The sequence below is a fragment of the Hydra viridissima genome, unplaced genomic scaffold (assembly GCF_058129835.1).
Source record: "Hydra viridissima isolate aposymbiotic clone 2 unplaced genomic scaffold, HvirCarnegie_v1 scaffold_9, whole genome shotgun sequence".
Classification (NCBI taxonomy): domain Eukaryota; kingdom Metazoa; phylum Cnidaria; class Hydrozoa; order Anthoathecata; family Hydridae; genus Hydra; species Hydra viridissima.
The window spans coordinates 16,756,389-16,768,690 of record NW_028324308.1 but is presented as its reverse complement, the minus strand read 5'-3'; the positions used below and the strand labels follow the sequence as shown (position 1 = coordinate 16,768,690).

The window sequence follows — 12,302 nt, the reverse complement described above, 5'->3', positions numbered from 1 at the left end:
GGCTTTTTTTGTTTTGCTGGGAGCGTTCACTATTTTCCTACATAATGACCAACTTTGCAGAATCATCGTCGTGAAATTAAAATGATCAAAGCAAGATCTTTTCACACTAGATACTGTTTGTGATAAAACCACTTGCGTTTTATGCTATATGTCATCTGTACCTCATATAAAATCCCATTTGTTCTTCGTACGGGGTGAATCATGCTTTGTAGCGACCGATTCGCGCCTCGTGCTTTTTTTCAATACCTTAGTGAAACTAAAACCCCCTGCGCTTAAAAAATTTAAGTGAAAAAAGTTTCCAAAAATTTTTTAAAGGGAACCACTTATGTCGAGGAATGACTTCCATAGATTTTTTAAATTTTACAACTTCAACGGAGAAAATCTCAATCACGGTGGCACTTTCATTCATATCTGTTGTTATGTTTACAAACAACATGAAAATCACATCACGCTAAAAAACAATAAAATGTTTAGACACGGATGAGATTAAAAAAAAATCAGACCAGATCCATCTTTTACAAAATATCCATGCGCTTGATACAAAGATAGATACGAAGGTACAAAGATTGATACCAAGATAGATACAAAGATAGATACGAATAAATACGAAGACAACTCTCTGTTGCAAAAAATACCATCAAGCAATAAAAGACAAATCAATTAACAATGGGTGTAGAAAATTATGCATATGTAGATGATAATAAATCAGGATCTTGGGGGAAAAACTTGTCAACATATGATTCCTTTTCTGTTGATTCCGAATTCACTCTTAAACAAGTCGGAGGAATGCACGAGTCATCCGCAGATGGCAGCTGCATTAGCTTCCCTTCAAAACCATTTAACACAGCGTTAGAAAACTCATACAACATTTTGTCAGAGAAAGGAAATCAGTATGAAGACCTCGTGGTTACTCAAGCCAATTACAAAAATAAGTTTGAAAACGCATCGAGATCTCTATCCGCTAAAAAAGGAAACAAACTGTATGAACCAGCAATTAATGAACCAAAAACTAAGTATCGAACAAAAAATATTAAGGGGTATTCCGCCAGTGTTGAAGACACCTCAAAACGTATCTATTTGGTATTTAGTTTTCTAGTTGCTATGATAGCTATTACAGCCGCAGCCATGGTTTTTATGATTCTGTTTGGTGTCATCAGCGTTAAGAAATGTAAAGAGTGCGAGTTGTTTGCTCGTAAGTTGTTGTTTTTGCTCGTTTTGTTGTATTTTTAATGGAGATTTTTTTATAGGACAAAATTAATTTCAATTATATACCAACGGATCCTTCCAGGTTCAATAGTCGGAAGTTACATGTGAACAGGACGGGGGGTGATTTTTCTTCACAAAAAAATTATACAAAAAACCCAAAAATTGCTGACTGCAGATCATTTATTTGTACTATTGTTTTAGTTTTAGAAATTACTCTTTTCTTAGTGTCCTTAACTTTAATCAAATTAGCTAAAAAGAAAGTTGGAAATTGTCTTAAATTTGAATAATGACGTTTAAAAGATTCTTGACGCAAAGTTGTAAAGATAAAGCGTAAATATTTGAGTTATCTCACTTGGGATAAAACGCTAAGTTTAGGCGCAGAAGAATAAATTATGTGAAAGTCACAAACATCATTGTCTGAACTGTCCCGCTTTTACGTATGAAATGCGTAAGTATGAAAATAAATTAACATAAATTAAAATTGTTTAAAGTTTTCTTTTTTTACTCGTTTAAGTCGAAATGAGAGAATAAGAACAAATGTCTGGGATTCCAAAAGATGCTACTTATTGACTTAATTAGTAGAAATAATACAGAGAGTTTTTTAAATCTAATATCTTCCACGGTTAATACAAGGAAAAAACTAGCTCTAACTTTAAGGTCGCGACTCATCTAAAGATGGAATGCTATAGCCAAAATTTGTTTTTACTAGTTGACTCATTTGTTAAGACTCATTATGAGGCAACAATATTTTATAGTTATACAACTTCATTTATGTATATATATAAATTTGGCGCTGATGGGACCTTTTGCACCCCCTCCCCCTCCTACTTTGATTGATGTTTATCAATAATTGTCGTTTAAAATGAAGGAAATTGTAAGCATTTTGATTTTTGACAAACGCAAAGCACATTAACTTGAAAAAAAAAAAAAAATCCTACTAAAGTGCTAATATTCGTCATTTTCTCAACACCATTATGTTTTATTACTTCAAGCAATTCTAATATTTTCTCAACATCATTAAATTTTATTACTTCAAGCAATTCTAATATTGAGAATCACGTGGTTTTCAACGGTTGCAGCGCTAAGGTGATGCAACACCAAGTTAAAAAAAAATCTTAATCTTTCAAAGTGATATCGTTTTTAAATATGGTTTGATCAAAGGATTTCATTTAAAAAAGCAAAGAGTTTTTTTTTTTTTAAATTAGCCTCAAATCCATAATGGCGGAAAATCCAAAAGTTTTTTTTCGGAATAAATTTTAAAAAACAACTTTCTTGAGAAAGGCATCATCGCGTGATTTGAGATTTTCAACAACACTTTAACGCTGTTTTTATCCATTTTTTCATCCTGACCTTTTAAATATCAAACCAACTGATGAGTTATGAGGGTCAATGCGAATATTTCTGAAATTTTTTAATGACGTTTTGCAGATAACTTACGCCTCGTTCGACAAATCTTTTTTTTATTTTCAGAAGATGCTGAAAGATCTGAAGCTGAATCATGTAAACAAAGGTATCTTAAAACATTCGTAACACTCTTGCTCCATCATCATATGACAAAATAGCTGAATATGTTCCCATTTCCTGTGTTGAAAACAATAACTCTTTTCGGTAAACGAACCCAATTAAGTGCCCATTAAGTGCGTCATTAGTAATTTTGGGTCTTCGCATGTATGCATTTTGATAACAATTCATCTCATTGTAACTTTTTTATGATTGGTAGAATTAAATCATTCATCCATAGAGGTGCGATTGATTTGAGCCTGTAACTCTTTTGATTTAAAGTCCATTTCTTACACCAACTATATTTTCCAAGACTACAAAACTGATGGCAGGTCAAGGAATTAGATAAATTGGTAAAGTGGAAGAGTATGGCATAAACTGCTTTCTTCATTGAATACAAGTTTCCCATATTGGATTTGATTGCAAAAACTGATTGAATAAAATGCTGATATCTTAAGATAAATTATTTTGCTCTGAAACTTCGGACAAATGTTCTTTAAAAATTTTACACATATTTAATTAAAAATAAAAAATTCAAGAAACTGCAATCTATTTTGATTTTTGGTGTTGTACCACCTAAATTATAAAATAGGATATTGAAAGTAACGAAAATGAATACTTTGCAACAAACATTTTGATAAAATAAATGATGAGTTACTTCCAAAAATCTTTTATAAGTAAATATTTCACATCACTTTTGACATTTTACCAAAATAAATCTCTTAAAATTTGTTCTAAACTTCATTATTTCATTACTTCATGGGTCTTCGATTACCGTCAATTTTTGAATTTGATTCCATTTTTCTGACTAAAATTGGATTAAAACTCACAAGTAATTTGGACGATTATTCGTTAGATTATTCGTCCAAACTGCTTGTAAATTTTGAACCGTAGATTATCGTATCAAACGTTAAACCTAAATTGAACGTTAGCAATCAACATTCAGCTGTTGATTGGAACTAATTTTGCTTAGGCTTTTGATTTCATATTTCATGAATCATCTGCAACCAATAGGAGGACCAGGAAGCGTTATTTAGATCGGTTAATCCTTGTTTTCAAAAAGAAAATATGAAGTTGGGCACTTAGAGCCACAGGAATGGGAATTCGGTGGTTATTAGTCAATGGTTTTTTTATTCTTGTAGCAAATCGTGACCCCGCAAAATAATTCCAATTATACACCAATAGATTCCTTCCAGGTTCAAAAGTCTGGAGCTGCATGTGGACTGCATACCCCAATTAACCTGCGCCCGCATACTTACATAGCACTGTTAACCGCAATATAAATTTTGACCCTCAAAACAGACATAACAACAAATCATATTTAAGTGATGTGGTGTTGAACAAAGTCCAAATTTAAAGGGTGCAGCAAAAGTAAGGTGTTTCCAGACTACTTGTCAGACTTTTATGAGAGCGTATCGTTTTATCATTTTTGAGCGAAACTGGTTTATCCAATCATGGACCTATAAGAGATGGACGTGCAACCTATTGTTTTACATCAAAGAGGCCGCAGAAGTCAGCGAGCCATGCTAGTTTCCGACAAACTCTAAATTTTCACCCGTCAACATATATATATTCCACTATGCATTATTTTTTAGTAGGTGTATTTTCTAATGGGCTTTTTTATAATTCATTTGGTAATGCAAAACCTTTTAAAAAGTTATTCAAATCTACAATTATCTTGCAAAATGCGGCCAGATATTTCATGTTTTCGTTTTTCAAATTTCATATATTATTTCATCTGTCATAAAAGGCACATAATAACCCATTTGCTTTTATCAAATAAAAATTGATTTATATATAGCTGGTAAATCGTATGTTAATATTAAATACTTAGTTATTCTTGCGGTTTACCATTAATTGGCTTTGCTAAATTCTGTGACAAATTATTTTTTTCTTTATTGTATTTACATTCATTTTATGTATAAGTTATTTGTCCTTAACTGTATATATTTCTGTTGTTAAACATAAAAATAGAAAGTTCTATAATATTCGTGGACTAGAAGTCTACAGCAATATAGTAGTTGGAGTAGTTCCCTGGACATGAAACCAAAATGCTCTAGGTAGCTACAAAACTAGTTGATATTTTGTATTATTTATTATATTAGTTATACATGTACTAAAGTAGTTAAGTAAATGATCTCAATTTCTATATTATCATCAGCGTTATTTCTTAAAATATTAAGAATATCTAGTAATATAAAATTAAACTCAAAACCTGATTCTATTGCTTGTTATCTTGAATAACTGAAAGGAAGTTGATGTGACTGGTTAGACGAGACCAAAAATTTCTGACGAAGCCGACAGACTTTAATATAATTTAATTTCTATTGTTCAAAACAAAAGATTTGAAACAATGCGCAACGAGCATGGTTCCCAAAAAAAAACAAAAGGTTGCACCTCCATCTCTTATAGGTCCATGATCCAATTAAAACTCCTTTTCCCATATCAAATATTCTTGTTACTTATTCTGTTTCTTTTTTGAATAAAAGATTAGTAAAGCGAGAGAAAAGACAAAGTGATAGAAAAGTAAAGTGAGTTGTTATAATTTACTAAAATCAAAAAGTTTTGCTATCAGTTGACAACTTTTTTTATTTGTTTTTTAAAACAAGTTATCAGTAAAAGTTGAAATAGTTGGGGGTTGAATTTGAGTTTTTGTCTTGTTTTCAATTGACGTTTTACATTTATCAATTGTTCCTGTTAAGTTCATGATTTTAAGCATCAAGTTGTATGATCTATGAGCTTTTATTCCATATAAATTATTATTAATGCGTGTTATCTACTTTAACGTTTAAAGTAAAAAAATTAATTTAAACGGGATGTAGTTCCAAAACTTAAATTTAAAAAAACGATTAAAAACATAATTTTTAAAATTGATTTTAAAATTTAAAATTTTTAAATTTTTAAGATTTTTAAAAATTTTTAAATTTAAAATTTTTAAATTTTCAAGATTTTTACAAATTGTCCAAATTTGGAATCCAAATTTAATCGTAAAAGTCATAAAATACATTATAAATTATTCCAAAAATTTTACCCTATATTAAGACTGTGTCTGAAATTTTATTATTTTATATGTGTTATAATTTAGAGCCAAAAAGTGATAAGCAGACTGGAGTAGTGTCATACGAAAATATCAATGTGCAAATGCAGCTGGCATCTATGAACATTACCTTAGCTTTGTTCCAAAGTCTAGTAAGCAGGTTTTTTTTAAAAAAAAGTTTTAAATATTCAGATCTTATTGCTTTCTTTTGTATTTTTTCAGTTTTTTATTAGATTTCAGTTTTTTTTTGATAAAATGCCAGAAAAAACTGAAACTGTTTGAACCTAAGAACCCCCCCCCCCCCAGATTTAATCAAAGTCTTATGCTTATGTATGCATGTTTGTTTGTTTGTGTTGTTTGTTTGTGTTGTTTGTTTGTGTTGTTTGTGTTGTTTTTTTGTATGCATGAAGCATAATATGCATTTTTTACACGTCTAGCAATTAAATGCAACAAAAGCAATAACTGCTCTACAATCAGAATTAGAAGCATATAAATTGAAGGTAATTTTATTTCATAAGCTTGTTATTTCATAAGCTTGTTATTTCATAAGCTTGTGTGTATAATTGTTCCCATGTACACATGTCATTACAATTCATTCTGTTAACTTTCAGAAGCCATTATGGTATCCTATGCATGTAATCATATAAAATGCTTACCTTTTTTATTGTTGAAATAATTTATGTAAATAGATTATTTTAAAAGAAGAGTTTGAAAACAACACAAAAATGTTTTTTTGTTAAACATTAAATTGCCATTCTGATTAAAATATAAATATTTAAGTGGCATTGAGTAGCTCAGGAAAAAGTGAAACATTATTTACAATTAAGGAATTCTATTTGCATTTTTAATATTATTTTTTTTCATTTAAGGTTTTTACTTTGACAGCACAGTTAGAGGAGCAAAAGAAGTTACCTGAATTAGTTTCTAAATATGTAAGCTTTATTTTATTATTTTATTTTCCCACCTGCACATATCCATAAGCCCTGAAGCAATAACTGAAATATTGAATAACAGAGTTTAAGTGCTAAAAATTAATTTTTTACTGACCAACCAGATTTAGAATGTGGTTTGCATAGGTTGTATATAATCCATTATCATTCATCGCCAAGTGGACTAATGGACTACTTCAAATTTTGATGAAGTTTGTTGATTTGGTGTATATTAATGAGAACTGGTGTATAAAGGTGGGAACTGGTTTATAAAGGTGAGAACTGGTGTATATAGGTGAGAATTGGTGTATATTAATGAGAACTGGTGTATAAAGGTGAGAACTGATGTATAAAGGTGAGAACTGGTGTATATAGGTGAGAATTGGTGTATATTAATGAGAACTAGTGTATAAAGGTGAGAATTGGTATAATGAGCAAATCCTGAAATTTTCAGGTCAACAACTTTCTTTAGTTTTTGAGAAATGGTTAATTAAAAAAGGGCTATTTTATGTGAAATCTAACCCCTCAAGCAAAAACTGTTTTTTCTTCACTTTTAGAGGTTTAAAATTTTTGAAGCTCAACTTTTCCAAGCTAGAAAATATTTTGTGGATACTTTCAAATGAGCAAAAAATTGAAAATCTGATTTTTGATATTTTTTCATAATGGTGGGCTGAAGTTGAAATTTTTCTTGCTAAATTGTAGAATTTTGTTATTTTGAACAAGACTTTGAAATGCTACAAATCAAATTGGTAAAAAAACTGCTTGAACCATTGCTGCAAAAACAAAGAGATTTATTTATCTCATTGATATACACCACCCAACATGTTTCATCAAAATCTGAGGTGGTCCATGTGGGCCTTGTTTTATTCAAAATTGAGGATTCCTTTAAGTTTATATTATTTATTATGTTATCAGTGTTCTAGCATTTAAATATTAATTAAAGTTCCTTTGTGCATAGTTAAATTGCACTACAATTGATTTATAAACCAGACTAATTTATACCCAATGTATCCATGGGGAAGTATTTAATGACATCATTACGGTACTGACACAGGTACTGAAACTTATGTTTTTATCTATTTTAATATCAGTATAACAGATAAGGTTATTTGTTCATCAGCATAACAGATAAAGTTATTTGAAAAATTGTTGTTCTCAGTCTTTTGGTCATTTTCTTTAATACTCCTCCAGGGACTGAAATAAACAAGGCTTTACAAACAAGACACTGCAAACAAAATATCTTTAGTACAAAAGGGAAGAATGCAGTAAATGGCGCTTTTCAAAAAAAAAATGTTGTTATTTAAATTGTTTACAAATTTTACCTAAAATCAAAACCTGTAAACCTGTAAAACTAAGAAAAGCTTATTTATAATTGAAAATAAATTCAAGGAAAGTAAATCCTAATATATTAGAATGTATCCAGCACAAAATCAAAAACTCTAGGACAATAAAATATGTTTTTGTGCATGTGCCTCAGTGACAGCATTTACTTGTATATACACCCAAAAAAATATGCTTCAAGACATTTGCAGGATGTCCAAGAATATTGGATACCCTGTCATTAAATCTTCACTTGCTGATCAATCATGGTACTGTGAAACAATCTATTTAAATAACCTTCTATGGTGTGAATTCATCCATTCTTATTGGAATAAATTATCTTGTATGTTATATATTCAACAAAAGATTTTTTTTATAAACTTTTGAACTGTTTATCTTTCAGGCACATAACCTTAGTGATTTGGTTAGAGAATTCAATTTGAAATCCCAAAATCTGAACATATCTTTAGCTGCTAAAACGTCTGAACTAAACTTGAAAATTGATCAAATGAAATATACAGAAGAGTTTGATCATGATAAAATTAGAAACAATACCTTAACCAAGCTGCAAAATTTAGAAGTGTTTATAAATAGAAGATCAGATTTCATATTCGAACAAATCAATATAACAAGGGAAGATTTCAAAGAATCATCCAGAGCTCTTGAAAAAGTGAGTTTTCTGCTTTCTGTCAATTTTAAAAAATTTTTTTTAGTTCTATTTTCCTTCTACTCCAAAACACTGTATTACTGCTTTTCTACTATTAGGTGTCCAGAAATATTTCCACAATTGTATATGATGTTGAAAGATTGAATACTGAGTTAGCTCAAACTAACAGAACAGTATGTATTACTTATAATGTTAGCTATTTATCTTTGAATGAACTTTTTTAACATTCAATAATAAAATTTTAACACTACAGAAAGTGTTTGGATGCATTTTAACAATAAGCAGTGGACCTTTTGTTATTGCTCTTGTATATGAAGTGATACAATGTGCTTATTCCAAAGCCGAGCCTTTAATCCCTTTGCTTTCTCTTTATTCATTGGGTTTTTTTTCTTGTAAAATGGCTTCTGCTATTCTTATATATCAATAATGTAGTTTTCTTTTATCTCATTTACAGGTTGCTTAAAAGTTTTTAAAGGGGAAAAGTATATAATTTGAATTTTCAGTTTAAATTTTTTATTTAAAACATCTCAAAAAAAAAAATCTGCTCACTGCCACTATGTTTTTTTTTCTTTTATGCTAAAAATAATAATGAAACAAAAAATTTAGACAGCTGGTAAACAAAAATGAAACTTAAAAATGTTTTTATAAAAAAAACAAGAATAGAAGAAAAAAGAAAAAAAAAAAAGAAATTTCCTTTTTTCTGTTTCTTTTTAGATGTTACTATCAAGCATTTCATGCACCCTGTACTATAAACTCTTCTTCTATTTTGCTACTCAATTTATGCATAAATAATTATGTATAATATATAATGTTTTCTTAACATCCTTTTTGGTACCTGTCACAGAGGAGGAAACTGACCTTTTAGAAAGAAAAAAAGTTTTATTTTCATTTATCTGTATTTGCTGGGAGATATCAAGAGGGAGTGGTTATTGTTCTGCAGCTATCAGAAAGTCTTAGTTCTTTAAATTTGAAGCGTACATTTTTAAAAAAATAAACAAACTTCATCAAACCTTTCTTTCTTCGTCATATTTTTGTAGATTTGACTTTTTTTCTGATATTATGTCATAAACAAATAACAAATTAACAGTATTAATTTACAAATTAATATATTAAAATATTACATCAAATTAACAAATAACAGCAGCTAAAGAAAAGATCATTCTTGTACAGGTTACCTTTGATATTTCTGTGTTTTGCATGTAATCAAATGTAAGCAAAAGATTTATCATGTTCCTTCTTTTTTTTGATAACCTAAAGTTTTGCAAAGGCTTTTACTTGCTTACTTTTACTTACTTACACAGACAAAAGATTCTGATTCAGTGAGTTCTTTTTTCATGGATTATTTCTCCTAACATCCAATGTTTACAATGAGTTTTAATTATAGTGTTTTTTTGAAAAGTAAAAGAATTGCTTTTGATTGTTGATTCCTGTTCTGCATGACTTCCTGTCATGTGCCATTTTTTAAAAGTGCATGAGTCCTAAACTGATGTCTTTTTAGCTAAATTAAGAACTCTTATCTTTATAATACAGAATGAAAAATCCTAATGCAAAAAATATAGTTTTATTTAAAGAAATTTGTGATCAATACCATTTTAATAATTATTCAAATTGTTCAGTTTAAGAGATGTTCTTTATTTAAGAGAAAATTTTCTTTATTTAGATATCAAATCTAACTTTAAGCAAAGGTTACCAAGGACTGCAAGGATTCAATGGTTCTCAGGGTCCTCAAGGCAACCCAGGAAACTTCAGTACCTGTAAATATACTTTTAAGACAATGAGAGCTCCGATATCACCTTTACCCACTATTGAAGTTGATGCTTATGATGATTTGGTAAGTTGAAGTAATAATAATAGTAATTACTAATACTATTATTATTATTATTATTATTATTATTATTATTATTATTATTATTATTATTATTATTATTATTATTATTATTATTATTATTATCATTATTATTATTATTATTATTATTATTATTATTATTATTATTATTAATTATTATTATTATTATTATTATTATTATTATTATTATTATTATTATTATTATTATTATTATTATTATTATTATTATTATTATTATTATTTTTATTACTATTTTTATTTTTATTATTATTATTTTTATTATTATTTTTATTTTTATTATTATGATTATTATTAATGTTGATGATGATGTTGATGATGATGTTGATGATGTTGATGATGATGTTGATGATGTTGATGATGTTGATGATGATGTTGATGATGTTGATGATGTTGATGATGTTGATGATGATGATGATGTTGATGATGTTGATGCTGTTGATGATGATGATGATGATGATGATATGATGATGAAGATGATGATGATGATGATGATGATGATGATGATGATGATGATGATGATGATGATGATGATGATGATGATGATGATGATGATGATGATGAAGAAGAAGATGAAGATGAAGATGAAGATGAATAAAAACAATAAAATGAATCTTATTTTATGATGTTTAAGGAGGGAAAAGTGGTAGTCGGAGCTTTCTGCGCAAGCGTTCCCTCAAGCGAAACTACCTACAAAGGAAATAATAAACATTCATGCACTTGTAAATTTATCTCTGTTTCTTCTAATCCTTCTTATACTTCAGCCATCTGTTATCTACATTACTGGTATTGTCCTGGATAATTGTTCATTAATACACAAATATATGTATGTAATGTATGTATGTATGTATGTATGTATGTATGTATGTATGTATGTATGTATGTATGTATGTATGTATGTATGTATGTATGTATGTATGTATGTATGTATGTATGTATGTATGTATGTATGTATGTATGTATGTATGTATCTTTGTATATATCTTTGTAAGTATCTATGTGTGTATGTATGCATCTATGCATGTATGAAAGGATGTAATTTTTTTTCTTTTTTTTTTTTTTTTTATTGTAAACGGACCTTTGTTTGCCCATCTGGTATGTGCTATGTTTATAACTGCACAGACAAGTTTACAACTTTTGTCTTGATATGCTTTATTTTCAGAAACTAATCCAGGATCAATGCATATTGTTTACCTATTTAAAATGCATTTTGTTTACCCATAAACCTAATATTAACAAACTACTTCCCCTGAGAATCCAAATTTCTTATCTGATTGTAATACTTGTCAAACCAAAAGTCAGTGAATTTGTCTATATAAGTGACGTTATTTATAGAGACAGCGAGTTTGTTGATTGACTCAATTACTCGTGTAATTATGGTTTAATGTGTTTTTAAAAATGATTGAGACTTGTAAATAAAGAATTTTTTTTAAGATGTTAAAGATTTTATATTTTCAAAGATTGTATATATATTGATAATTACTATTGCAGCTATTTGTAATTTATATGATATTGACGAAGTTCGGATATTTTAATATGATGATTTTACAGAGCTGAATGAAAATGATTAGAATAAAAATTTCATCTATTTTTATTATTTAACTCTGTTAAAATTTGTGGCCGGATTCTATTTCAACCCCAAATGCCCTAAAAATTAAGCATAAATTCCTATAAAATGGTTCTTTAATTAGTTAAATTAATCAGGCAAATATACGCACGGAAAAACGTATAATCACGAACATGCTAAATAGCATACTTATGATTATACATCTTATATCA

At 28.6% G+C, this 12,302-nt stretch overlaps 1 protein-coding gene across 2 annotated transcripts; it reads left to right on the top strand.

Annotated features, from left to right (window-relative positions):
* Positions 1-416: 416 nt before the first annotated feature.
* Positions 417-12,102, top strand: LOC145185637 (uncharacterized). Of its 2 annotated transcripts, none has more exons than XM_090098159.1 (8): positions 417-1,192; positions 5,792-5,895; positions 6,181-6,243; positions 6,613-6,675; positions 8,396-8,662; positions 8,758-8,832; positions 10,320-10,490; positions 11,158-12,102. In XM_090098159.1, the coding sequence occupies exons 1-8, from the start codon at positions 667-669 to the stop codon at positions 11,323-11,325; spliced, it is 1,437 nt and encodes a 478-aa protein (XP_089954285.1). In that variant the 5' UTR covers positions 417-666; the 3' UTR covers positions 11,326-12,102. The 2 variants fall into 2 exon arrangements, with proteins under 2 accessions (XP_089954285.1, XP_089954286.1); XM_090098160.1 differs by lacking the exon at positions 417-1,192 and adding an exon at positions 4,664-4,766.
* Positions 12,103-12,302: the final 200 nt, after the last annotated feature.

What these genes read in the sequence shown, in the direction of transcription:
- LOC145185637 (XM_090098159.1), top strand. Translation starts at nt 667, where the DNA reads ATGGGTGTAGAAAATTATGCATATGTAGATGATAATAAATCAGGATCT. An exon ending in CTGAATTAGTTTCTAAATAT is followed by an intron (nt 6,676 to 8,395) that starts GTAAGCTTTATT and finishes TTTATCTTTCAG; the next exon opens with GCACATAACCTTAGTGATTT. An exon ending in CATCCAGAGCTCTTGAAAAA is followed by an intron (nt 8,663 to 8,757) that starts GTGAGTTTTCTG and finishes TTCTACTATTAG; the next exon opens with GTGTCCAGAAATATTTCCAC.